Raw genomic sequence first — 27,495 nt, 5'->3', positions numbered from 1 at the left:
AGAATGTTTTGGTTGTTTTCTGCACTAAATAATATCTAACAAGACCTTTTGGATTTATTTTTTAAAATAAAATCCAAAAGATTGTTGACCTTTAGAATTGCACATGTACACACCTTCATACTGAAATCATGTAATTGTTTCTTTCACTAAGCTAAAGCACTTAATTTTTAAAGTTTCTCTTACCAGCAGTTCTGCTAACTAACAACTTTTGGTGGGATTAATGGAAAAAGATGCAAAGGGATGGTGGTTGAACAGCTGAACGGGTCATAGCGTTCATGAGAAACTGCCAGTTGAGCAACCTAAATCTTTCAGATCATCAAACAAATTTTAATATTAGACATCGATGTGGAAGAATTTAGGTTCTTCTTTGCAGATTTGTTGAAATTCAACCACAGTGGAGGGTTTGTGAGCATAAATGGCCCGTTTAAGGTCACGCCAAAGCGCCTCAGTTGGATTTAAGCCCACACTTTGACTATGTCACTCCAAAACCTTCATTTTTTTTCAGAGTCGTGCAGAGTTTGACTTACTGGTGTGTTTTGGATCATTGTCAACATTCCTCCACAGCAATGATAGTTGTAGCTGCCAGACAAAAGGAAAAGGGCAAATACGAGGCTTGTGGAGATGGCGACGTGTGCGACAGAGGAATATGACAACAGGAAGTGTTGGAAATGAATGATCTGCTGAGGTGACCTCAAACAGGAGCAGCTGGATGAAGGTTAGGATTGGCCTTGCGCATAAATGCTTGTCAGACCTGGATATTACAACACTACTGTCGCATTTTGCTCATATTATGAAAGTTTATTTCACACAGCGAGAAATAAATGGGCACATTGACAAGAAAATAATTTACAAAGCTAAAACAAGTAATCAGAGGCTACTTAGTCTAACTTTTAAATATTTTCTGGTGTAGAAATCACTGTGGACCATTTAAGAAAAGTGCTGAAGTGATTAAACATCATATATAACATTGCCCTGAATTCACATTTAAAAGTCACATGGTACCTAAGCTGAGATATTGAACACATATGGTGACTACCTACTCCAGGATGCCAGTCTGATGGCTTCATTTATAATTGAAAATAATAATAATAAAAAAGCTTTATCTATATATATCTATATCTATATATATCTATATCTATCTATACACACATAGATATAGACATAGATATATACAGAGGAAAAAAAGAAACATTTATCTACAGCAAATACAGCAGGTACAGATAATATCATAGAGACATGAGAGCACTGTGCTCCTGGCTGTGAAATTGCTATGATTTGATACACCCTCTGTGGTCTGGGCACCATAAAAACAGTAAATGATCTGCCAATCATCAAATGTCATTGTTTAATACAGCCAGATTCCTGACACATCCACAGGGCATGTCTTGGTCCTTAAAGACACTGGAAAGTAGACATATAGACAATATTATGCAATATCTTAAAATGATTTTATACACAGAATAAAATTTAAGAATATTACCACAAATGTTCCTTTCCTTATACAGTTTATCTTCTTGCACCTCTTTCCTTCCACATGCCTTTGCAAAGTGAAGCTATGCTCTTGCAGCAATCATGATATCAATCCCCACTTTGTTTCAGTCTCTTATTTTACCCCTTAATGGGGTCAGAAGTTGCTGAAGATCTCTTGTTTCTTGCTCCAGTCCATAGGGGGTGCTCTTTTCCTGTTGCGGCTGCCCAGGACCTTTTGCTTAGCCTCGGCAGCTGTTGGGCTAAGACGCAGACCGCTGTCCATAAAAGGGTCTGGAATATGACTGTCATCCTCATCAGGGATCTACAGTACACACAAACACACTTTCTTTAATTACACTATCATTTTCAGATCGTATTGTTGATCTCGCACATCATTTCTGTGTAGGTTCTGACTCATACAGGTCACGGTAGTCTTAGGAGCTTGAAAAGAAGGTGACTGTGCCTAAAAATCAAAAGGCTGAGAGTCCCAAGGTGAGGCCTATTAGGTCACCAGATGCACGGTGTGGATTCTCATCAGGTGTGAGTAGGGATTGAGGCTCCTGGAAAGGGATCTCAAGAGTGCATTATAAGTCCCTGAGAGTTGGTATTGTAAGCCACGCCCTCTGTTCAAAGAAGTCCAGTCACCTTCTTTTTAAGCCCTAAGATGGGTCTCATAAATAATTCCTCTCTCACCTGAAAGCTCATGTCTGAGCTGCTGATCTCTGACTGGGTGGTGGAACTTCTGGAGGACTGGGACGCTGAGCTGCCATTGGTACGGGACTTGGGAGACAGTTTTGTAATCAGGGAGTTTGTCATGGTGACGTTTATTATCGGTGCCTCTGTGGCAGAGAATTCAGTGGTTGGAGAGGGCGTAGGTGGCTCACTCTCAGGGGCTGGGTCATCCACACACACTTCTGTGAAAACCGAAACAATAATAAGCATCTCCTCTCAAGAACAAAAATAACTGTGTCTAATAGCACAGGCACTATTTAACCTTTAATGTGGGTGATAGTAGGTATGATTCCCAGTCTGTTAAAGAGCTCGTCTGTCTCCTGGTCCACCACTAGGAGGCGTACTTCATCCCCTGCTGCTCTGATGAGGCCTACGACTTCTGAGTGCCTCAGGCCCTCTGTGGTCACTCCATTCACCTGAGACAGAAAACAAAAACAGAACAGCATTGGAGACAAAAACAGCACAATTAAAGAGCCTAAAGGCACGACACAGGACAAAGAATAGAGAGTGGCTTTAAAACTACGTGACAATCAAAAGGTATGAAAAGATCAAATCCAGAATGATTTGCATGAATTCCCTTCCTGCCTCCTCACACTTCCTTTACCCAACACAGAATAAAAATCTCTGTCCGTGAGTATCCCATAAGACTTCACTTTCTTTTTGCCAGTAAAAAACATCGCTTTCCCACACAGACTGACAGGAGCTGATGTTTTTATCCCAAAATTAACGACAAATAAATGAAGACTTCCAATAATCACCAGGTATTTTAAAAAAAAAATGACTAAATGATTTTAGTTTACCTGCAATATTCTGTCTCCAGGACGCATGCCTGAACTCTCAGCAGGTGAGTCGGGATCCACGGCACGTACAAACTGTCCACGCTTTTTCTTATCGCTGTGCAGATTAAAGCCATAGCCTTGCTGTCCCTTTACCATCTGACACAAACGGGGAAGGAGCTGAACGGCTGGCTCTGGCGAAGGCTCTACCTGCAGCTATAAAAGAATGAAAAAGAAAAGCAAAGATTACTTTTACTTTTAACAAAAAGTAATGTTTAAATGTTTTCGATAGCGATGGAGAAGATACACATTACCACAACACTGGCCAGTTGAAACTAATGAGAGGTGAGGTCAACCAAATTAAATCTATTTCCCCTGAGTTTGTGTGTGTATGTATTAATGCAGTATAATCCTTAACATTTAACTCAATAATGTTTGATATACTGATAAGGCTTAACATTTAATAATGTTATAAGATGAATAATGTACAACCTAAAAATTTCCATTAGAGAGAATAACACCAATACTGAAGGGCAAGCAAACATTTTGAAAAGGTCTGAGGACTCTTTATAAACTTTACAAAGGATTTGGATTTTACAAAATAGCTGTCAATAGAAACCATGCGGTATTTAGTGTCAACTAAATACCGCATGGATGCCGTTTGATTTTGTGGCAATTGTTGCCTGGTTGTTATTATTTTTACTTGTTAAAAGAAAAAAAGAGCAGAAATAAGCTCTACCATGAAGCAAAAACTACTCAGGAGCCGTATTTGGGATACCTCCTCTTTCTCCTCTTTATGACATCATACAGAGCCAAGAGTGGGAAAAAAACAGCCTACTCTTGTCGGTCAGACAACCTGAGACTTTGGCTCATATGGGTTACTTTTACATATGCTGATAACACTGTTTCAGACTTTGTCCATGTTTAACAGAGACATTGATGATGAACCTTTGATTAAATACATGAACGCAGATTCGATGTAATAGACTTAAGGAGTTTATAATCATGTGAGATTCAATGCCTGGAAAAGAAAACGTCGACTATGTCAGCGTAGCTTGCTGTGATATGAAGTATACTATAAACACATTATATTTTATAGCAAATTATGTGATAAACACTTAATACAATATAAGGTTCGTAAAGATCCTTTATCTGAACTTACTCCACCTTATAAACTGGTGACTCTCAGTTTACAGCAATTAGCCACAACATTGAAACTGGTTGTCTGATAAAATGGGAGGTGGGTTTAGTATTTAATTCAAAAGAACATACTAGTGTCCTGTAAGAATTAACTGTGTGAAGAACTCACTATTCTTTACATATTTATCAAATATGTAACGTTTCACGCTGTTATACAGTAAGCAGCAGCTCCGAGTTCTTGACACAGAGGCGATCCTTTAAATGTGCAATATGTAGAAATTGTTGGTTAGGTTGATATTTTGTTTTTATCCAATCCTAATCTAGTTTGATGTCAAAATGTCTTTTTTCTAACAAGAAACAAGCAAAAACGTCACAGTACAGCTGCCCCAAGATATCATTTATAACAAGGCTCTTGTATTGGATTGCAACAGATTGTTCTGGGCATTCATTCATTGTGGTGTATCAGCTTTCAGTACAATGGTGTAATGACAATATGATCATATCAAATTATTTTTTGACATAATTCAGTTCTAATAAGTTTCACACGTACATTACGAGTCAAAATGAACAGAACAGACGTTTTTTTGCACACTTAAGATATTTTGCTATATGCAGTTTTACATTTCGTGTGCAAACTTCCACAGGTGTGGAGGTGAGAGTGTTAGGCTGTCTGTTTCTCTGGGTTAGCTCTTTGATGGATTGGCTATCACACCAGGGATCAGCTACAGTTGCCTCCACCTTTCGGTTGGATAAAAGAATAAGGTGGAGGTTTACCTTACACAATATTGCGGGTGCACTAAAAGTTGATCAGAAGGTAGTGGTTGCCAGGTTGAATTAGTAGTCTAAGTGGATCTGGCGAAAACACATTAAGCCCATTGAAGGGCCTAATCTCCTGTGACAAGAATTGGCACAGCGTATGACTCAGCTGCTGCTCAGACCTTGACTTTGGCTTATAGTACTAGGTACATGCTGGCTTTGTGTGTGTGTGTCTCTGTGTGTTTTGCACCAGTGACTTGTATTAGTCCTTGTCCTGAGGGTAGCATTTAATATTGACTGTTGAGTGACGCAGTTCTGACTACACCTTCATGGGTAAGCTGGCCTGAGGGCGTTGTGACAGATCGCTGTGCTCTCTGCTCAAACAAAAACTGAATGCAAAGCACTCACAACTCCAGGAGTAGCAAACATATATGAATAACTACAGTGCGGAAAGGTTCATCCCTGACTGTCAGCTTTAGCTAAGGAACAACACAGCAACTGTTTTTAAAGATCTCTGTTATATTATAGACGGATTAGCTGTATTTGTCATGTTGACCCAAAATAGCTGACACATCAAAACTGCAGGACATGCTTATCTGGAAATATCTCAACTGATCCATTTGAGGATCTAAAACTTTTCCTCTGTAGATAAAATATTTGCATATTATATTAATGATAATCAAATAGGCAGGTCAACACACAGAATTAATTGCCTGCAATGGAAAACACTGTTTTAGAGTCTTGCTTCAGGTTTAAAATATCTTTGTATTTTTGCTCTAATTGTCAGACAAAAAGTCCTTTTTGGGCTCTTGAAAACCACATTTTAATAATTATCTGACAATAAAAACAATTAACTGAATGGTAAACGCAGAAATCTGCACACTAACAGATGCTTTTTTCTATATCTATCCTATAACATCTAAGCAATAACAAATGATATATTGTTTTTAGTCTGAGTCTGAGTAATTGAACACAGCAAGTGGAAGCGAAGTGTGTCTGTATGCAGGTAGCATTTCTGTGACTAAGCCAGATCAATGTGCAACTGTAATACCAGCCAACACTGTAGTTATATTAGACTGTTGTATATGGGCATCTGCTTCCATAATAACACCACGGAGCAATGAAAATGTGTCTGTATTTACACGTACCATGACGTGAATGTCAGTCACAAGACAAATGACACAGAAGTGGAGAAATTAGAGCCACTGTGTCTGTGTATGTGATGTGCTCGTCAAGGGCATAAAAATTTTGTCTCTTGTGCACATCTGCAAAAAAGTATATGTATCATATACACAGAATTATCCTTCTGTGTAAATGATACAGGCAGCTGCAAAAAAAAGTTCAGGTCCAAAAAAATCCCAGATGTAACTATAATATAGAAAATCCTTTAGCAGCATCCTCCATCATATGTTTCCTGTAGCTACTCATGAGACTTTTACAGCAACAAGTAAGAATTCTGGAGCATTCCTCCCAACAAAACTTCATCAATATTTCTAGGATGCCAGGATTGAATACGCTTGTTCTGATCCTGTCACACAGTGTGTTTGGTTAAGGTCGGGACTGTAACATGGTCAATCCAGGTTTATTTTTCCCGTGGCATTGCCTCTGAGACCAGTGGGAGACACAAACTAAGCGTCTGGTGGTTACAAGCTAGTGCCCAGATAAATCTGTGCCGTGGTACCACTTGGGTAATAAGTACTTTTTAAATCATCCCTGACATTCTCCTGTAAAATTTAGATTTCACGGTTGCTTCATTATTTCAAAACATTTACGAGTTGAGGTAGCAAACAAGCCTTGGGAACAGTTGGGATAAAGTTCTGATAATGACATTGCTTTTGTGTGTGTGTGTGTGTGATGTCTTTATAACACAACTTTTAGAGATTTTGTTCGACTGGAAGACTTGACAACAAAGACTGTACGAAGCTGTATTGATTTTTGCAGCTGTGTTGCTGTGGGGTTGCTCACTTATTTTAGGTCTCCACAGGAGGTCCACTCCCATGGACAGTAGCAATAATTTGTCCCAGTTTGTTCTGGTCTTTAAAAAGATTTATGTAGCCCCTTTCAGCTACAACTCTATTGTGCTTTTCAGTTTTTGAGTTTTTAGACTTTGAATTAATTTGTAACTATCTTGTATCTTTAGTTTTAGTTGTTGTGCTTTGTTGTTTAGAGTCTTTACTTTAGAGTCTGGGTTCCCCTTACTTATGTTAGCATTAATCTCATATGGTTTTATGCTGTGAATATTTTGTTTCTCATGTGTTTCTCAGTTGTCTGTACTCTTCAGTAATTACCCTTCTGTGTATATATATTTGCGGGCTCCTTTTGTCTTTTGTGAATGCCTCTATTTAAAGTCCCTCATGGCTCTCAGTTTATGTTTTAGAATTAAGTGGACTGGATTTCTATATTTTTGCACCTTGTGGAGTTTGGCTTCCTAGTAAAAAGTTCATTTTTATGTTTACCTGGTTTACCTATGAATCCTGGATTTTGGTCCACTTCCTGCACTGCGTCATATTTTATTTTGTCTTGTATTATATTTTCACACTAATTATGTGCCTACAAAGCAACTTTAAAACATCAGAAATCTAAAAGAAAAGGCCCTTGCAAATGATATGTTAGAGACTCACATTGTTCCCTGCAGAGGGGGTGGCCACAGTAACACCTGCACAACATAATGTAAAGCTTAGTTAACTTTTAGTTTGAGCAGCTGTTGGCTGTGGTGTAACATTGATGTAGAGAGATTTCTTATATTTCATTTTATTCTTTATGCAAACCTTTTCCTGAAAATAAGCTGCTGTAATGGCCATCAAAGCAACAGCCGCTATTTGCTCTGCCTTGAGCTAAACAGATGGCAGTCTGACGTGAGCCACTGGCCTTAAAGATCCTGGTCCTCTTTGTTTATATCCCAAACAGCTAAATCTCTGACAGCCAGTTGCTGTTTATTTCTGCAGCAAGACTGACATTACAACGTCACATTGAGGTCTGGTGGGCACTTTTGGAAATTTTGTTTTTGCTCCATCACACACACTGAAATTTAGGACTTTAACCCTCTCAGGCTCAAATTAAACTTTTTGTTGCTAATGCACAACCAAGTCCTGCAGTGGTACTCCTGAGTAAAAAAAAATCATAAAATATGTATGTGGGGTAATCAGGTTGTTAGTTTTTAACTGTTGCAAATTGGCAACGCCCGCCTCAAGAGGGTTAAATGATTTTGTGTTTATTTTGTTAACAAAGAATTTACAACAAGAATTTTTTGCAGGCAGATGCAGTGCAGACTCTCACTGAAGCAAAATAAGAACTTTGCTAGAAGGCTCACATTTTTCGACTGTTTTAATGTAGCCTGTAGTCCTGCTGTACTTCACCTCATTATTCTCTGTATATAAAACAGAACAAAGTTTTAAGACTATTTCAACTACAACTTCACACTATATTCTCAAAATAAAAGTCTGTCTAAACAATAACTATTGTATTGTGCACTGTATTTGTCACTGGTGTTCAGTCAGGTGGGAAGAACCAGATTACATCAATGAGAGGTGATGATGCTCAAAGAGACAGCACTCTTTAATTACAGCTAAATTCTGTATTCTAAATGTTCGCACCTGTCTGAGACAACAGTGGCTTAAAACTGATGTAACAATGACCTTTCATCATATTTAAGCAGATTCCTGAATCACAGGAAATGCTAAATATAGAGCAGTAATATTTGACAATGCATTTTGACTAGAGAGGAAAGTAACAAGTGTGTTTCTGCAAACCTGTGTGGGTGTAAGACTTCTGTAACACAGACTGAAATTTCAATGCAAACAGCCTCTATGTTGCATCATAGTATATTCCCTTACCACGCTACCCATGTGGCCCTATTACTGCCAGGCAAAGCATGCATAAAATGCTTCAAAATAATAGTTTTTCATTACAAAAATATATAATTATGATCAAGTTTTCAGGCATGCGGTCTCCCTATTTTTTACATTGATCCCCTGCATAGAAAAAAAACAAGCAATGAACCGAAACCATGGGGTGGAGCATTTTCACTTCTTGTGGATATCATCTCTGTCCAAGACAGCTAGCTCAATGAAACAGAAAGTGATTTAACCTCCCAAATAGTCCCCCCATCCTTTTACGCTTATCCAGTTAAGGGTTCTGGAGGGGGGTGGGGGGGGGGGGGGGTGGGGGGGTGGAGCTTATCCCAACTGCCAAAAGGTAAGTAGCAGGGTACACTCTGGACAGATCACCAGTCTGTCACAGGGGTAAGACAGACAACCATTTGCACTCACATCCAACCTTATGGACAATTTAGAATTACCAGTTAACCTAACCAACTGCATGTCTTTGGGAGGGATATAACCCACAGGAACACTTTTGATGGATTTGAACCCAGCACCTTCTTGCTGTGTGGCGACAGTGCTAACCACTGTGCCACTGTAAATGTCAGTCCAAGACACCTACCTCATAATTAATAATAATTATTTAAACTCCCACATACAATTTTATATTTTATGAAGAAATTCATGTACCTTCATCTTAATGTTTTAACCCCATTTAAGCGAGTTTCAGGAGGTCAGCCTTGTGATTTGTTATTGTTGGATTTTTTCAGTCTCACCTGTTAAGACAAGTCAACAGGCTTTCTAAAAGTACTTGTCTGAGACTGAATCCAGGCAGCTTGCCAGCCAAGTACAGATTAGTGCATGAGAAACATCAGGTCTTACACACTCTTAGCACATTAACACATTGGTTCACAGTAATCACATAGAATTATTTTGAAGACTCAACTGTTCCTCTGGTGCTCATAAAAAGTGTCTTGATGCTCACTCTTACCTCCGGGTCTGTCACGATACTTGAAGTCACGGAGGAGCTCTTGACCTTGCCTTGTGTGATCATGCGAGTGGGTGACTCTGCAGCTGGATAATGAAACACAGGAGTGTAGCTGGGCGTCATGGGTGAATTAGCTCTGGGAGAGATGCAGGGTGTCTGCCCAGGAGAGGGACGTGGGGAGAGGGTTCCCATCTCAATGGCCAGGTCCTCTGTGCAGGCCAGGCCATGGCTGCGGAGGTAGTCTTCTGTTTCTCTATCCACCACCAACAGTCTGGTGCGGTGGGGCACCTCACGGATCCTGTTCACTACCTTCAGAGAGGAGAAAGGAGTAACAGCAAGGAGTTTCATATATATTAAAATGGTTAGATGTGTCATTCAGTCTAAGCTGTTTACAATGAACTGATCAGCTCATTACATTTACATTACATTGCACTTTTGTGTTATGACAAAGGCAAAAAGTCATTCCCATCACAAAAGGCTCACACTGACCCATTTTACAACCCCACTCTCTCCTACTCCTCAGGCAAGAGAAAGTGGTCTAACAGGTACTCGTTGCATATGTAAGGGTTCATGGGCATTCCTGGATCATTTCAACCAAGCAAACACATGAAAATAAATATAAATTACCGAACCAAAACTCACTTGATGATGAGTTTCATTCTCTACATTCTCTCCGTTCACCTCCACCAACCGGTCACCTGGTCGCAGCCCGGCCAGGTCAGCCGAGGAGCCGGGCTCGACTTTGCGGATAAATTGTCCTCCTCTATTCCGCTCGCCATGCAGATGAAATCCATAGCCACGCTCTCCTTTGACCAAAAAACACAGCCTTGGTCTCAGCTCGATTTCCATCCCAGTGCGTCAGTAAAGGAGGGAAACAGGTTAGAAGGTCTCGGGAGAATAAGCAGGTGCTTTGCCTAAGAGCTGTGGAAACGCACTGGCTTTTAATCCAAAGTGGTTATGCGCTTCAGTGACCAAAAGATCAGCATCGCTTGGCATCCTGTGAGCCTTTAACTAATCCACAATTGTTCTGATGAAACAAATTAAAATGTAGGCTAAAAGTAATGAGTGCTTAATCCATCGTGAAATATCCAGAGCTGCAAATATGAGCGCACAAAATTGTGCAGAGTGCGCGTAAAATTGTGGTTAAAAAACCCCCCCCAACAAAAAACAAAACAAAACAAAAAACCACGGACAAGGACTAAGTCCCGTCCGTGAAAGGAATAATCCAAGAGATCAGAGATTAGAAAGCTGCTCCTGGCACGCAAAACTTAATTCTCGATCGACAGCCGGGCGTGTGTCCTCCTGTCCCACCCGGTGAGAGTGAGGAGGTGTCAACGGCACACGGACTATCCCCCTTAGCGCACACCTGACGCCGCGCTCTCCAAGCAAAAAAAAAAAAAAAAAAAAAAAAAATTATATATATATATATATATATATATATATATATATATATATATATAGCTTGAAAGGAAACCTTGTTTAATCAGTGAGAGCAGGCGTTTGAAACATGCTCAACAAGTACTGAAAGAGTTCTTCTGAGGGCATTTTTGTCTTTCACAGCCTCCCCAGAGAGACAGAATCTTTTCCAAGTAGGTGGAGTTGAAACACGAATAAACTGTGACCTGAGAAAGGAAATCTGCCTTATCCGTCCTTTAGCCTTATCTTTGCCGGAGATCTATAAAAAGAAAGTTGGGTAAAAATGTTTCGTGAAATATAAGCTGTCCTTGCGTGACGTGATAGCTGGTGCACGCGCATTTATCTCTTTCAAAGTGAGTCTTTAAAGAAATTCAGGACAGTTGACGTGCAAGGACTGAGAACCTGATCGGTAAATATGAGACACTGACATGGTAAATATTTGCATAGGCAACAGTTTATCTATACTAATCGTGTAGGTTTGTATATAAAATCATCCGTGACAGACATAGGTCGCTAAAGCAGATCTTCCCTTGAGCAATCAAGGAAAGAACATTATTAAATCCCACACACGACATATCTGAAGATAGGTCTATCTTCAGATATATCGTCAGATATGTCCATCACATGACATGTCTACATGTCATGTGATGGATGCATAAAAAGAAACTGCTTTTAATAGTAGTTTTTTTTCTGGTGTTTTTGTGTGTGTTTTCTCTCATCTCCCACAAATAAACCCCACAATTTATGCACATGCACATTTTTAAAAGCTTTGATGGATCCGAACTTCCACATTCCCGTTTTATGAACTAGAAGCAGATTCTCGTCTCAAGTGCACATCTTAAACTTAGAATTAAAACGTTTAACTTTCTCAACAACAAAAAAGCCCCAAGAAAGCAAATATTTCTGCACAGTAACGATCAAACAGGCAAAATAAGTGAACAAGTGAACTGTAGGGAGGCTTCTGTAAACACACCTGACTAATAATATAACTGACCCTTAAGCAAGATGCTCAGCCAGCTCTGGTTAAAGACATCAACTAAATCACTAAAACAGACTTCAAAGTAGCTTCGAGGTACGTGCATATTTAAGACTTACATAGTGTTAAGTTCTTACATTTTTTTAAACCTTCTGCAGAAGAAATATTGTTACACAGGTGTAACTAACAAGCAAGTCTTTTCACTTTAAGCGGTGAGTTATGGCATGCAGCATACATACAGTTTTATCTGGGCGCTCTGGTTAGGTCTATGAGCAGGCTGATAGTACAGTCATTAATACTGTTACTTTACAGCAAAATGGTCCTGTGCTCAAACCCATAGGGGACTTTTTTATTTTTCTATTTGGTTTCTCAGAAAAATGTTGCATATAAGAGTTTCACTTCCTGTTTAATTAAGTTTAGCCTGTATAGTTAGAAATAAAGCTTTCATAGGACTCTCTGCATTCATGCGAAAAACAAAGTACACCCCATGTTTCAATAGTGTGTAGATCTGCCTTTAGCAAGAATAACATGAAGGAAGTGTTTTCTGTATAAATGTATCAGTTTCTTTCTTCTTGTGGAGAAATTATGGCTCACTCTCTCTTTACAACATTCCTGCAATTCATTGAGGTTTCTGGGCATCCTTCGATGCACATCTCTCTTAAGGTTCTGCAATAGCATTTCAATTAGGCTTCAAAGTTCTTTGACATCAACATCTTCTTTTGTTTTTCAGCCATTCATAGATTTGCTGCTTTGCTTGGTGCCATTGTCCTGTTGCATGACCCAATTTGGGTCAAGCTTTAGCTGTTGGACAGATGTCCTCACATTAGACTCTAGAACAGCCCACTTTGATATACAGATATGTTTATAGTCAACTCAATGACTGACAAGTGCCCAGGTCCTGTGGCTGCAAAAGCAGCTCAGATCACCTTCTCTCCACCACCACGCTGTTATTTGGTTTTCTACAAAAGTGTACATTATGGCCAAACATTTCCACTTAGGTCTCATCTGTCCGAAGGACATTGTTCCAAAAGTCTTTAGGTTCTTTATGTTGCAACATACCTAAGAGTGACAAGGCTAAAGCACACCTGAATGTGCCAAATTAGCCATATGTTAAAACATCTTGTGTATTTAATTAGTAGCACCTGGCTCCTACTTATCCCCTCAAACAGAAGCTTACTTTCTTACTTTCTAAATGTAAGTGTAAAGGCCAGTTTATTTCCTTTTCTGTGCAGGATAAATTGAGTATGAATTTTCAGGTATTTGCTTAGGTTTCTTAGTCATAATTTATATCCTGTTCATATTAGACTCAAAATGTGAGTTTTAAAAACAATTTATACTGCATGCTAACTATAAGTCCTGTACATGCTAGGTACAATATTTTTAGGTACAGTTTATAGCATTTTAATTAATATTAAAATGCTATAAACTGCACGCCTCAGAAAATGTAGTTTATGACACCACACAAATAAAACTTACATAATTTTTGTATTTTATTTTCTTCTTCTTAGACAAAACTTTACACAAAATATTAGTAACATGTTTTTTATTTGGTAAAAAAAAGAAAAGTATTAAAAATATTTACCCTTTAAAGGTGCTGTTATAGTGTCAAATATATTCTTATATACATGTTTTTAAATCTATCTGTATAAGTAAACACATAATATGTCTTCTTGTGCTCACTGTCTGCTGAAATCACAAACATCGGTAAAATTTAAACATTAACCTTGGTTTTCAGCCTTCTCTTTGTGGTGTGGGAAACAGATGTGGGTAGTAACTCCTTATTTATCATCTCATCTTTAAGAGCTGCTTCCTGTTTAGGTTCAGTTTTTATTTTTGAAGAGGAGGTTGGACTTGGAGACCGTGGTGATCCCGATTTAGGTCTCTTTGCTGGAGAGTTCTTGTGGGCAGATGGACAGCTGTGCTGGTTCAGACACACAGAGCAGAGAGGGTTGACGGGCAGACAAACCTGCTGTCCAAAACCCACAAGCAGCCAGTTGATCTCACTCCACAGCTCCCTGCAACAGAGAAACATCACCTGATGACTTTACAGAAGTACTACACTTTGAAACATATTTTTGTAGTAAATTAAATGATATCACTGCACTCTAAGAAGAACACACTGGTGCTGGTGTTAATATCACCATATCAATACATTTTTATAAAAGTGTCAAATTTCATGGATTGAAAATGGGTCACCATGACATCTACTGCTCTCTGGCCTGAGGATCTCTTTACTTTATAAGTGACTGCTCTCACATTTGATAATTAAAGCTGCTTTCATCTGTTTTTTTATTAAAAGAAGATAAAGTAACTTTTAATCAAGAAATGCTGTCAAATTCTAATTAAATGAAAAAATATAATTTCCTGTTTATTATTTGTTGGGAGTCGGTCTCTCACAATATCAGATGTATAATCTATGACCAAAGAAGTGTAGTATTATATTGTCATTTCTGGTATATCGTGACATCAGAAGAATATAGTGAGATCTGCATGTTGTTGAGCACTGATTATTATTTTGCATTCTAAAAATAAATTCCCAGATTTCCACATTTTGATTTTCATTGCTTCCCACTGTCAGTCAAACGTTAAAGAGTCAACATTAACCACTGGCAGCGCTGATGTATGGTACGTATCTAAATCAATCCTGGACATCTTTATAGGTTTGTTGATCACAAGTTAATCAGGTTTCGCGGATCAGCAGTGAGTTGTCATGCTGTTACCTGGGTAACCACTCCTCAAGGGCCTTCCGTGTTTCCTCTGGGTTTTTGGTCGCCTTCCTGAGCCAGCCCAGCCTATTAGATATACGATGCACATGTGTGTCCACACCTAGACAAAAATGATCAATACAAATGAAAGCCTAGTCTCATCACAATACTTCTAAGTTGCCAGTTTATTCGGTGCACCTGAATAAATCTAATGCAATCAAACAGAAGAACCCTGCAACGCGTCGTAACTACACGATGAATATAAGGCTCATTTTTTGTTTTAAAGCTGTGTGATACCAAAGGATGTAATTTCTGAAGTTTCTCAAACGTAGTGCATACATCATTTTACAAACCAATGATTTCTCAATGCGGCAGAAACATCAAATATGACGACACATCAAAACCACTGATGTGTCTTCACTTATTAATAGAGGTAAAAATAAGGGAATTAGTAGACTGGTCAATCAAGAGAAAGGCACGAGCCCCGGCTTGGACAGTCTCAGTCGTTGTGTCCTTGGGCAAGACACTTCACACGTTGCCTACTGGTGGTGGTCAGAGGGCCCGGTGGTGCCAGTGTCCAGCAGCCTCGCCTCTGTCAGTGCGCCCCAGGGTGGCTGTGGCTACAATGTAGCTTGCCATCACCAGTGAGTGAATGGGTGGATGACTGAATGTGTAAAGCGCTTTGGGGTCCTTAGGGACTAGTAAAGCGCTATACAAATACAGGCCATTTACCATTTATTACTGTGACTCAGCTGCACTACCTTTGCGGCCCACCAGGGGGCTTCAGCCTACACTTTGGGAATCACTGATCTAGAATTTTTCTTAATCAGTTTCTGGGAGGTTAGCCAATTGTCTCTGCATGTTTAAGAGATGGAAGTCCCTACCAATGCCAGACACCTGGTCCCAGGCGATGTCCATAGCCAGGTGAGCCATTTTGGGTCCAACTCCCGGCAGACGGACCAGCCCCTCAACACTGCTTGGGATATCCCCTCCAAACTCCTTTTGTAACATGGCTGATGTCAGCTTCAGATACTTCACCTTATTCTAAAGAAGAACAGGTAAGAAACCAAGAGGACACAACAAAGAACACAGCTGAGAAACCAGGTTAATATTAATATTTAACTTTTATTTACTGAAATTTGATTAAACGTGCTAACAGCTATGGACACCATCTGTTTTACCCTCCAGAAGCCGACAGGATAGATGAGTTTTCCCAGTTTTTCATCATCTGTAGCGAGTATGTTTTCTACAGTGCAGCCGTGTGCTCTGAGCTTCTGCATAGCTGCTGCTGTCACCTGGTCCTTTGTCTGACTGGACAGCATGAGTGACACCAGCACCTGGAAACGTCTCACCTGCAGATGGAACAGAGGAATTAACAGGTTCTATTTAAGGGGACTTAAAATATCCACCCCACACCTACATGCGCAGGAGCCTCCATGTCATAGCATTTCTCTGCTCCCATGTTATCTACAGGCGCATCACGACCGCTCCTCATCTCACGAATGAATCCTAACTGTTTCCTCCAGTCGGCAGGTTCCCAGCGCTCAGTTTTCATGGGAGAAACACGTTCATCCTTCTCGTATTCCACCTTTAACTGTCTCCTCCTGCGGCTGTGTGGATACTCCGTTAAAGCTTCGGTTTTTGGTTGCACCGGTGCCTCGTGGAGGAGTTCACGACCTGAACAAGCGGAAGCATGGCACCACAGTAAGCACCATAGGTAAAAATTAAAACACAAATGATATCTAATATAATCTAATTAATCAAAGACTAGTTTTGATGTAAAAAAACCCCAAACAAACAAAAAAAACCAAAACAAAATCACAAAAAGAAAATCACTATAAATAAGATATTTCTCCAACCAGTTCAACATCTAAAGATGCTGAATGTTGGAATAATTTCACCATCTTGGTTAAAAAACAAACAAACAAAAAACCCCTATAATCTTCGCACACTGTCTTTTTATCATTATTTTATAAAAGCAAAACATTTTCAGTCCCATTCACCTTAATTGGGTCAATGTTCATATCATGGTTCATATGGTTGCTATGACAAATTATTTACAAAATGAAAATCAAGTTGTATTTAATAAATTTTGAAACTTAACAATTAAGAACAAATGTTTATTAGGAAAAAAGTTTATTTAGGCCATAAATCAAGATAGAAGTAAAGTGGTTCTCTCACAGACTTTTATATAACTAGACTCTTTTTTTTTTTTTTTTGCAGTTAGGAGTCACCCCCTGCTGGTCATCACAAAGAATGCAGGTTCTCTAATAACTAATCAGACAAGCAGATTAGCTTCATGTTTTTGTATAAACTCATTAAGACTGTCTAAAAACCCTTTAAAGAAAGAGACTTGAAATACTGAGCCCACTGTGTAAAATTTACACTTATTTCTGAACAAGCAAATTCTGTCTTTTTTTAATGACAACAGATCTCAAGCTCAGAGTAAGAGACTTCCAGAATCTTGGGGCCAATGTTGCAAACACAATCTCCTTTAGTTCACACGCTTATATGATCCACAGCCAGCAGGGCCTGATCACATGACCTCAGGGACCTGATGAACACTGGTGCTCAACTATGCAGAGCTCTAAAAGTCAAAACCAGAATCTTAAAGTGGAACGATTTTCACAGAGAGCCAGTGCAACTGAATTAGTAACGATGTGATAGTTCAGTATTGGCTCAGGGGGTTGGGAATCGCATCTGTAACCGGAAGGTCGCCGGTTCGATCCCTGGGCTCTCTGTCCTGGTCGTTGTGTCCTTGGGCAAGACACTTTACCTTACTGCCTACTGGTGTTGGCCAGAGGGGCCGATGGCGCGATATGGCAGCCTCGCTTCTGTCAGTCTGCCCCAGGGCAGCTGTGGCTACACCTGTAGCTGCCTCCACCAGTGTATGAATGTGAGAGTGAATGAATAGTGGTATTGTAAAGCGCTTTGGGTGCCTTGAAAAGCGCTATATAAATCCAATCCATTATTATTATTATTATTAGTAGCCTTAGTCAGAAGCCTTGCGGTGGAATTCTGAACTACCAACAGATGTGAGTAATAAACAACAATGAATTCTAATTCAATAATTAACTAAAAAAAAAAAAAAAAAAAAAAAATCAGACCTGATGAAATAAAGGCATGAACAACAATTTCCAATTCGGAGTACAAAAACGTGTCTGCCCAAAAAAGTACATTTTTTGAATTTCATCTTGTGGAAACAAATCTTCTCGAACAGAGTTATTCGTTTCAGCCTTCAAAGAGGTGCAACAAAGAGGCTCAAAATGTTCATATAGTAGGGCAAATATTACAGAGACATGCTTCAGAGCAGGAGTGCCAAACATAAGGTCCTTGGGCCAAAATTGGCCCAGCAAACACTACAATCCAGCCCACTGGATCACTGTCGATGGCTGTACTTTTTTTTTTTGTTACACTGTATGCACAGTAATAAATAAAAAAAAATGATAAAAATAGGAAATTTCCTGTGAAATAACCAAATGTTTCCACTTTATTATGATTAAGGGTAGTCTGGGCAATGAGCTACCAAAGTGTAGTGTTGAAATGACTCTTCTTTTTCTATAAATGCATAGTTAAATATCTTTACACTGACAGAAAGGGTATTTTTTACTGCTCTGGCCCATTTAAGATCAAAGTGGGTTGTGTGTGGCCCAAGACGTAAAATGAGACTGACATCCCTGCTGTAGAGCGACCTTTATTAGTGTAAACAGGGTTTTGTGCAGGATAAACTGAACTCCCTGTTTATTAGCACAGACTCAGTCGCAAGTACAAAATCTGTCTCTTGAGTGTAAAGGTCAGTTTTCTCTTATGGATGCACAAAACCTTATATCCTGCACGTTCATAATTCTATTTCACCTGTTTCACCTATTTCTATTTCACATTCGCAGAACAAAAGAAACAACATCTTTCACTCTGTGCCCTGTAGTGTTCATTGATAACTCCTGCACACTGGGCGAGAAAGGTAATGACAAAGCCTGGTTTTCACCTGCCAGTCGCTTTTTTAAGATGTAAAGGTGTAACTGCAGAATTGGTAAGCAAAGCAAATCAACCTGCTCCAGAATATGCGCAAGCGCAATAGCCTTCTGCCACCAAAACAGCTCAAGTTAATTAATTTGTATCCACGTGTACCAACGTACGTGGTCAGTTTGTGTGGTTAGCGTTACCGGCTGATAAAGGAGTAGACGAAGCTCTTAGTTCTGACACGCTCTTCTCCTCCACCTCCACCTTCACTGGCACAGCGCAGACCGGGTCCTCGTTCCTCCGTCTGTTGGTGAGTTTGGTCCTGAGAGAGGCTGCAGGTGTGCGGCCAGCAGTTTGACTCGCACTCCGAGTCATAACAGACCTGTTCTCCATGAAGTAAGGAGAAGTCATTATAACACCTCGGACTACATAACAGACCCGCGCGCTGCAGCGGACGTGAAGCATTGAACTGTTGCTGAAGTTAGTTTCTCATTCGTAGTTTTTGGATCGCGGGTGGAGCTGACGAGCTGAATTCGCCTGCAAGAGGAAGAATGACATAAACACAAAGACTCGATTTTATTTTGAAGATTTAAAAAATAAATCTTCCGCTCTGTTAATAAAACAATATTTTTTTGATATATGAGATTACACTTACACTTCCTGGTGGAATTGCCAATTTACTTTTAAAATCTAAAAAAAACAATAAACAAAAACCTACACGATACTCAATTGCGACTGAAAACGGGTCAGGGTTATATTATTAGTTTAACTGTAGACGTACTGAACCCCCCCCAATATAACTGTCTTATAAATAGAAGTCGACAATGATGTCGTAAGAGAGTCACTAAATAATTACATTTTATTCAGGACTGCATAATAATAATAATAATAATAATAATAATAATGATAACTTACAAAATCTGCTCATTTCCAAATCCATGTTTTTTTCTTAGACCATACTAAGCTTTATGTGGCTTTACATGAGTGACAAATGAAACATAATCCTTATTTATCTTATACTGGGTCTTGATAATCTTCCTTTACTCTCTTTTAAGCCAACCTTCCTCTGATTGGTTGCCCCTCACAAACAGAAGGTTTGAACAGCTGGATGGACTGAAAGAGAGTGTTTAGAGCAGTGCCTTTGACCCAAAGGTACCACTTTACCATCAGTGTGGAGCCGATCCTGTCATGGTGTCTATATTTTGATAAGTTTGAGAACCGATTATCACAGTAGGGTTAATGGAAGCTGCTAGTTGTATTCGCCAAATATTAGAGAATTTCTTGTGGTAGTCCAACTTCTGTCCCAGAAATATAGCCAGGTTCTTTTGTGTGTGTTTTTATTTTTTGTCCAGAGCCCAAAAATAAAAATATTTGTATTACCTTGTCCATAAGCGCCACTCACAGGACCCCTGGCCACATTGCAGCTTGTAGCGTCAAAAAGGAACCAACTTCACTAACAGCAGCACGGTAAGCTAGCTGCTAGCTTAACAGCTAAAACCGTCTTACTTTATGCTAAATTTTGACGGCTAAACACTTTTATATAGTCTATAGGAAACTTTACCTGCGCTTTACTTCTTTGTAGATGTTATGCTTTCCCGCTTGTGCCACAACACAAAAACTCATACTGCTAACAAACGGACTAGCATACTTCGTATTTAGTCTGCCCTTAAAAAATACATTTCCCGCGAGGCAGTGCGGCAAACGTGTTTTTGTAGGAAGTCCCACTGTCAGAGCATTAGTGTGTCATCCGGTTGAGGAGTAGGGGTGCTGGGAGCGAGCCTTCGGCTGCTAAGACAGAGTTATATCAATGCACAGAAGCGGGCGGCTCGGCTGGCTGCAATCTGACGAAGCAGCGACTGAATGAAACCAAAACCGACTCAACTTCACTGAGGTGAGATGAGAGGGGGAGAAGGTGGCCGGGGGTAGGAGGGGCAGTGCCACAACAGAGAAATGCTAGCTTATTACAACCACTGTGAACCGAAGCTGAGAGGGTTTAGCAACGCCACACTACGTTTGTGCTGATATGAAGTGTTTAGGCTGACTTGTATCCGCAGATATATCAACTCTGGTTCGAGCCTACCTTGCACCGTTGCTGCTGCTGTTGTTGTTGTTGCTGCTGGTGTTGGACTGAAACAGACCAGCCGTTGTCCGTCTGCTCACCTCCCCTCCCCTCCCCTCTATCTCTGTCAAGTCCACATGACAGCAAATTCTTTAAACGTGCCCCATGGGTTTACATATTTACAGGCTGCAGTGTCAAACTTTACTCCTGCTTAAACAGTGGCTTGTAGTGCTATGTGGACCCACCTGTAATGTCATAAACTTGTTGCTCAAGTTTATTTTGCTGTTGTATGGTCTAAGCTCACATGCACAGTACAATAATATGCAACCCTTTAAAGAAATATAAAACACACTTCATTACAGATATGGACATGGATAAACTGGAGTCGTTTAGCAATCTCTTATTATCAGCTTCTCCACCTGCTAAGCACAGACTTCATATAAGCTAAAAATAAGTCTTTTTGGCCTTTTGACCTCACTTGTGTTTTTAACCTTGTGCTAACAGGTGAAAATCCACTGTTTAACCCATGTGTTAACCTTCATTTTACTTTCCAAGATGGACTTTTTCACTTGAAATATGACTTGACTTAATACACCTCATTATATCTGGTCTGAACAGTTTCCAGAGCCCAGCTCCAGCTTAGACAGTTTAAAAATATGCTGACAGGTTACTGTTGGTAATCTACTGGTTGTGAAGTTATGGCCCAGTGCTGATTTTTAAAATAACTATTTGTTATATGTATTTTTGGTGTTACCATTTTTGTGGCGAGGAAGCAAAAAGAAGTTATTAATAGGGAATAACTGAAATGTTTAAGCTTATTTTTTTAGGTTTTCATCAGAGGACTGTAGAACAGTTAGCCGGCACAAAGCTGACAGGACAGATGGACAGTGCCATGTGTAAATCTGTACTAATTCTCAATGTATATACAGTCACGTGAAAGGGTTATCACACGACTCTACAGACTCATGTGAGTAGTAAGTATATATAATTTTTCAGTAGCTAGTAAAGCCACTCTTAAAGTCCTTCTACAGCATTTCAACTGGGCTGAGGTCTGGACTTGCAGCACTTTAATTCTTTTCTTTTTCAGCCATTTTTTGTTTGGTAGATTTACAGGTGTATTTGGACTCATTGTCTTTTTGCATGACCCAATTTGGGCCAAGCTTCTGCTGTCAGTTAGATGGCCTCAAGATTGCCTCTAGAATACTTTGAGCCAACCATGAACTTCTCTGTACACCAAAGAGTGACAGGTGTCCAGGTCTCATAGCTGCAAAACAAGCACAAATCATCAGCTGTCCACCACTGTGCTGACAGGTGGTGTTAAGTACTAATATGCTATGTTTGTTTTGTTTTTGTTTTTTTTCCAACATGTGCATGGGTGTACATTATGGCCAAACAGCTCCACTTTGGTCTCATCTGTTCAAGAAATGCTATGATTTGTACTGATGCTACTTTGCAAAGCTAAACTGTGCTCCCATGTTCTTTTTGTCCCATGCATGTTGTTTACCTCAACTGTAATTTCTATACCTGGCAATACATTAAATCTATTGAAGGAAGGTTTACACATTTCCATAATAATATTAGTTAGGTGGAGGTGGGGGGGTGGCATTTATGTTATCAGCAGTGAATGACATATGAATCCACATTTAGAATCCACAGGAAATGATTAACTAATAAGCTTAAAGGGGGGAAAAAAGGTGTGACTTGCTCTGTGTCTGGTTCCGTGACAGGCAGCTGCCAGTCCCTCGCCTGTATTGTGCATCACCCTTTCAGGCTGGGCCATGAATAAACAACCAAGCAAGGAGAGTCTCAAGGACAAGGTGAAGGGGATCTTTGGGCTCGGTACACAGCGTCCTCCGAACAAACAGAGTGACACTAAACCCTCCGAGTTTATCATTACGGCTGACATCATCAAGGTCTGCAGAAGCGACTGAGTGTCTGTGCATGTTCACTGAATGTCTCCCATTCTTTTCCCAGCATATCTTCCACTGTTTGACGTATTTTTTTGCTTTGGTGCGTTTCAGGAGCTCCACCCAGATTGCGGTCTGAGCAACCGTGTTCGCACTATGAACCACATCTGTGAGCTTGCCAAAATGAAAAAGTTTGAGGAGGTGAGTCTGCTGACTGCGGTCCATTTTTGTCGTTGTTTGGTGAACAGTACGCAGTCTTCTTTATTTGTTAAAATCTGAGTGTATATGTTGTTCAGCATGCAGTGGAGGCTGTATGGAAAAATGTGGAAGACATGCTGACTCCAGAGCAGCCACCAGAGGCCAGACATGCTGTCCTGCAGCTGCTCAGGGCCATTATACAGGGGCAGGTATAAAAACACAACATACACACAGACACATGCAAAAAGCTTCTGTATGTTTTTTGTTTTTAAAAAAAAGTCTTTTTGTGTGAAGGGTGAGCGACTCGGCCCTCTGAGAGCCTACTTTTTCAAGGTAATCAGAGACTACCAGCCGTGCAATGAAGACCTTTCTGACAGACTGGAGGTGTTTAAGGCTTTAACAGAGAATGGAAAGGATATCACATACCTGGAAGAGGACATAGGTAAAAACAGACTAATCCTCTTTCTTTATCAGTTGCAATATTTGTGTTTGTGCATTTAAAAAAAACAAATCTGGAAAATAAATATAAGGAATTCTGAATAAAGCAAAACATCAGCTTTGAAGTAACCACTATTAATCACTGATAAATTTCTGGCTGTGTCACACCTCAGCTGATTAGGTTCAACTCGTGTTCACTGTTCCCTTTTTGTGCATTGACTCTATTGATATTATGTAATACAACAGTTTGCTTTCTTTTTTTTAATCAGTTGTTTTTCATTTCGGGTACAATGATGACAATGTGTTTTTTTTAAAAATTCTAATAATAGCTCTTTTTTCCGCACACAATACCCTCAACTGTTTCTTTCAGGATTTATTTTTTTTTTCAAAGGTGGTAGGGAAACCTTTCATAGGACAAATACCCACATCCAAGATAGTTTGATCCCAGTATTATCTGAGAAATGTGACATCATATATTCAGCCTTATTTGAGCTACTTTTTTAGTAGTATTTTTAACTGTTGTGTTTATACTACTGTGAATAGTTTTATTTGCCATAGTGTATTGACCTGCATTAATACTTTTCACATGAATTTTTTTTTCTTTCTATGTTATTTGCTTTCCTCTCTCAGCACGCTTTGTCCTCCTGTGGATGGATATAGGCCTTACATCTGACTTTCTCCATGTTCTTGTTAATCTGGTGAAATTCAATAGCTGCTACTTGGACCAAAATGTTTCCATCATGGTCCAGTGAGTCAGAGAAATCCACACACACACACAATGATTCTCTCTTACTCAGCAATTGGTCTCAGTGTCTCTTTTTCCTACTCGTTCTTCTGTGCTCTCTGCAGGAAAATTTGCCTGCTGTGCAACAGAACAACGTCTTCGACTGATATTGAGGTTGGTATTTCAAATTACTTGACAGTTAAAGGTTTTTACACACTGGACAGCAAACATTTGTGCAAACATTTTGCATGTTAAAAATATTTTTGGGGACTTTTTTTTTTTTTCCAGTTGCAAATAAACACATCTGACCGCTTAAACCACTGCATTTGGCAAGATGGACACTTGTAGCATGGAAATGGTGAAAGAGTACTGTTTTACCTAAGAGACACAGTTTGATGCTATTCAAGATCAATTTACTCCTGAAAGTATTTCTCTGCCTCCTCAGACGTGTTTCCAAGTGTGCCAACAAAAGCTCAAACTGCCCCACTGACATCCTGAAATATGTAGAAAAGCGGTCGTGATACTGTTTTAATCTCTGGAGCAAAGCATTCAAATTTCCTTGTTGCTGCTCAGTTTCTTCTTTTTCTGGTTTAGAAACATTAGGATCAACATTGATGCCAATTTCACTTTATTTATTTTTTCGTCAGTCTTTTGGGTTTTTTTTGGGGTTTTTTTGCAGTTTGAGGAGGAATTTTTCACAAAAACTTTGCAACAGTTTTTTTTTTTGCAACACCCTCAGTGTGTAATGGCCTTTGCACGACATGTTTATGATTCCTCTTCAAAAGAAGGTGCAGTTTTTGTTTAGTAAATACATAACAGGCCCTTCACGAACCTGCAGGTTTAAGAAAAATTACTGAATAACTGTCCAGTGTCCATATATTTATTATATGTGAAAACTCTGTACGCCAAAGCTAGAGATGGTTTTAATCTGATGTATTAAAGTAAATGTTTTTGAGTAAATCACAATCATTAGCTTCAGTTAAACCTACCATTTAGACAAACCCTACCATATTTTTTGATTTGTGAACCTCAGACTGTTTTGTAGCGCTGGTGGTCACTAGTATTTCCAACCTTTGTATTTTTCCAGGTGGCTCTGCAAGTGCTCGATGCAGTTGTGTGTTACAACTGCCTGCCCTCCGACTCTTTAACCGTTTTCATAATCACACTCTGCCGTACGGTCAACGTCAAAGAGTTTTGCGAGTCCTGTTGGAAGGTGAGGCAAGAACACACCTGCATATATACAATTCTGCCTCTTGTTTGAAGTCTATGATTTGAAGGGACATAATTCATAACTGTGTCCTCCTCTGTGCCGTTTGTTGTCCCTACGCTTTGTTTTGCTCTCTGGTTCTTCAGTTAATGAGAAAGGTTTTGGGGACTCACCTCGGCCATAGTGCAATTTACACCATGTGTCGCATTATGGAGGAAAGGTATTATTGGTTAAATATACAATATTTCTGACTTTGTGTGAATGAGCATATATAAGTTTGGAGGTATGGTGCAGTTCTTCTTTGATCTGTCCCTCCACCAGGGTGTATATGGAGGATGCACCGTTGTTAAGAGGAGCAGTTTTCTTTGTTGGAATGGCGCTTTGGGGCGCACACAGACTGCCTGCACTCAAAAATACACCGACGCTTGTTCTGCCATCTTTCTACAAGGTAACTCACATAAATATACATGCAGTTTTGCAATGAGATTATAATACTGAGGGTCAAGTCCACATCTCATAATCAAAAATTTAACTGATAGGATTTTATGGTGGTAAGCCTCTCTTGCACACTGGAGTTCTTAATGTTTTATAAGGACTTATTATACTTTTACTTATTTTCTGCTCCCCTGGTCTTAAATCTGTGAAATGTCATTCAGAGCAAATTTCCTTAAAAAGGATGGGAATTTATAAGAATTTGCTCATTGAGTTCTCACTGGGTCCACTTTGAGAGTGACCACCATTGCTGTGCAGCGTATCAAAGACATTACATTCATGCAAATTAATTGCATGCTGTGAGTCAAATGTATGCTCATGTTGGAGGTATTTCCCATTTTTGTTGTGATCAAGGTTGGAGCATTACTAAAAAAAAGATTTCACAGAACACTTTTTTGTAATGCAGTATGGTACTTAATTACCCCAAAGAGAAAGTAATTCATTATACTCCTATATTACTTTCATGTTACTCTGTAAAATAGCTGAAACACACTCTCATAATTACTATTTAACTATATAAACCTGAGGCTTCAGCCCCAAACACCAACACAAATCCCTATCCTAATAAGGACTCACATTTGATCTTTCTCTTACTATTTAGGTATCTAACTTGGTGTTAGCATGGTGTTTGGCTAGCTTAGTGTTAGCATGCTGCGGTCTCTGTAGATGCTTGCAATGAGCCAAAATTGTGCTACCAGCATAATACTGCAGTTTCTGTCTCTGATGCAGTTTCCACTTTACTATCATGTCCTCGTCATTTTGTGCAATAAAACGAATGTTCATATCCATGCTGTAGACTGTGCCACCATCTTCCACCTCCGACCCGCAAACAAATTGGCTGATTGTAGTGCAAGTGGAACCGATAAGCGGGCTCGATAGGCAAGCAGACTAACAGTTCCAGGGAACTGGGCTACTCGGAACTTGTTGTGTACAAGAACTTGTTCTTGATTCCCATCGCTAGTCGTTCTTGTGGTCATTTCAAGCACAGGGCTCTGTCTGTGAGCACAGCAACCCCACTCACATGGTTTTCAAATGTTTTTGATTGCAAGGAGGAGCCAGTAAGTAGAAAATTGGCTTAAAGAAGTGGTTTTAAATTCGGGATAATATTCTACTTTGTGGCTTTATTATTGTTAAGAATTCATTAAAAAAAAAAAAAAATCAAAGAATTATGAAACTTTTTTTGTGCTTCTGGATTGAATGAGGCCTAAAATTGCTTGTTTTAGACAGCGGACAAAAGAGGAGCTGCAAAAAGGTCCATTGTAAGATAAATGAGGATAATTTTGACACAAAGATGCTCTAATATAGAATAGCTTTGCTTTGCATCAAAAATATGGAGCTGGAAATCTGCACAATAGGGTGAAAAGAACAGACTGTCTGACTTCCAAACCCGTGGCATAGATTTTCACTTTTGTGTTCAAAGTCATACAGATATTTTCTTTCATGCAGGATGTAGTCAAACTTTAAGTTGTTGCCATGTGTTTAGATCAAACCTGAGGTTGAAAGATTATACGGGGGTAAAATGACTGCACTTGATATGATGACTGTGCTGAATAAGTGACTTTTATTTCTGTCCCTCAGGCCATGTCATGTGCCAACGAGGTGGTCTCCTACGAAATTGTTCTTTCAATAACAAGACTCATCAAAAAGTACGGTAAAGAGCTACAAGTGGTCACATGGGACATCCTACTCGGCATCATAGAGCGACTGTTGCAACAGATTCAGGTTCTTGAAAA

The 27,495-nt window shown here is 39.5% G+C and overlaps 3 protein-coding genes across 9 annotated transcripts in view; 1 reads left to right on the top strand and 2 right to left on the bottom strand.

The window, feature by feature from the left end:
* nherf2 (NHERF family PDZ scaffold protein 2) lies at positions 1-10,996 on the bottom strand. Its single transcript, XM_086296567.1, has 6 exons — positions 10,323-10,996; positions 9,684-9,989; positions 3,003-3,194; positions 2,465-2,618; positions 2,164-2,384; positions 1-1,792 (listed from the first exon to the last, which is right to left on the bottom strand). Exons 1-6 carry the CDS (start codon positions 10,527-10,529, stop codon positions 1,625-1,627), a joined length of 1,248 nt encoding a protein of 415 aa, XP_086152693.1. The 5' UTR covers positions 10,530-10,996; the 3' UTR covers positions 1-1,624.
* A 2,585-nt stretch (positions 10,997-13,581) lies between these two features.
* Positions 13,582-20,918, bottom strand: nthl1 (nth-like DNA glycosylase 1). 3 transcript variants are annotated; one of them, XM_086296563.1, is made up of 7 exons: positions 20,818-20,918; positions 18,941-19,274; positions 16,198-16,454; positions 15,959-16,129; positions 15,662-15,821; positions 14,793-14,898; positions 13,582-14,087 (listed from the first exon to the last, which is right to left on the bottom strand). In XM_086296563.1, exons 2-7 carry the CDS (start codon positions 19,200-19,202, stop codon positions 13,784-13,786), a joined length of 1,260 nt encoding a protein of 419 aa, XP_086152689.1. In that variant the 5' UTR covers positions 19,203-19,274; positions 20,818-20,918; the 3' UTR covers positions 13,582-13,783. The 3 variants fall into 3 exon arrangements, with proteins under 3 accessions (XP_086152689.1, XP_086152688.1, XP_086152690.1); XM_086296562.1 differs by lacking the exon at positions 20,818-20,918 and adding an exon at positions 20,118-20,596; XM_086296564.1 differs by lacking the exon at positions 20,818-20,918 and adding an exon at positions 20,299-20,596.
* The window catches only part of tsc2 (TSC complex subunit 2), a 33,815-nt gene continuing 25,231 nt past the window's right edge, over positions 18,912-27,495 (top strand). For 2 of the 5 annotated variants that reach the window (XM_086296560.1, XM_086296559.1), the window contains exons 1-11: positions 20,298-20,628; positions 22,524-22,709; positions 22,818-22,904; positions 23,000-23,110; positions 23,196-23,343; positions 23,970-24,087; positions 24,189-24,237; positions 25,151-25,276; positions 25,417-25,490; positions 25,592-25,718; positions 27,341-27,484. In XM_086296560.1, coding sequence (XP_086152686.1) covers positions 22,575-22,709; positions 22,818-22,904; positions 23,000-23,110; positions 23,196-23,343; positions 23,970-24,087; positions 24,189-24,237; positions 25,151-25,276; positions 25,417-25,490; positions 25,592-25,718; positions 27,341-27,484 — 1,119 coding nt within the window. In that variant the 5' untranslated portion in view covers positions 20,298-20,628; positions 22,524-22,574. Of the gene's footprint in view, positions 19,048-20,133; positions 20,205-20,296; positions 20,629-22,523; positions 22,710-22,817; positions 22,905-22,999; positions 23,111-23,195; positions 23,344-23,969; positions 24,088-24,188; positions 24,238-25,150; positions 25,277-25,416; positions 25,491-25,591; positions 25,719-27,340; positions 27,485-27,495 lie in introns of those variants that run through there. The other 3 variants (XM_086296561.1, XM_086296558.1, XM_086296557.1) reach the window with 3 other exon arrangements.

Source organism: Aulonocara sp. 'chitande type north' Nkhata Bay, linkage group LG6 (genome assembly GCF_057382095.1).
Source record: "Aulonocara sp. 'chitande type north' Nkhata Bay isolate Kocher_YH1m ecotype deep benthic linkage group LG6, A_spYH_male_GT1.1, whole genome shotgun sequence".
Taxonomy (NCBI): Eukaryota; Metazoa; Chordata; class Actinopteri; order Cichliformes; family Cichlidae; genus Aulonocara; species Aulonocara sp. 'chitande type north' Nkhata Bay.
Note: the sequence above shows the minus strand (reverse complement) of the source record. Positions and strands in the feature narration are given on the sequence as shown.

What these genes read in the sequence shown, in the direction of transcription:
- nherf2 (XM_086296567.1), bottom strand. Translation starts at nt 10,529, where the DNA reads ATGGAAATCGAGCTGAGACCAAGGCTGTGTTTTTTGGTCAAAGGAGAG. An exon ending in GTATCGTGACAGACCCGGAG is followed by an intron (nt 3,195 to 9,683) that starts GTAAGAGTGAGC and finishes ATTCTTTTATAG; the next exon opens with CTGCAGGTAGAGCCTTCGCC. An exon ending in GCTCAGACATGAGCTTTCAG is followed by an intron (nt 1,793 to 2,163) that starts GTGAGAGAGGAA and finishes TGTGTACTGTAG; the next exon opens with ATCCCTGATGAGGATGACAG.
- nthl1 (XM_086296563.1), bottom strand. Translation starts at nt 19,202, where the DNA reads ATGCTTCACGTCCGCTGCAGCGCGCGGGTCTGTTATGTAGTCCGAGGT. An exon ending in GTCTACTCCTTTATCAGCCG is followed by an intron (nt 16,455 to 18,940) that starts GTAACGCTAACC and finishes CCGCTTGTTCAG; the next exon opens with GTCGTGAACTCCTCCACGAG. An exon ending in ACATGGAGGCTCCTGCGCAT is followed by an intron (nt 16,130 to 16,197) that starts GTAGGTGTGGGG and finishes TTCCATCTGCAG; the next exon opens with GTGAGACGTTTCCAGGTGCT.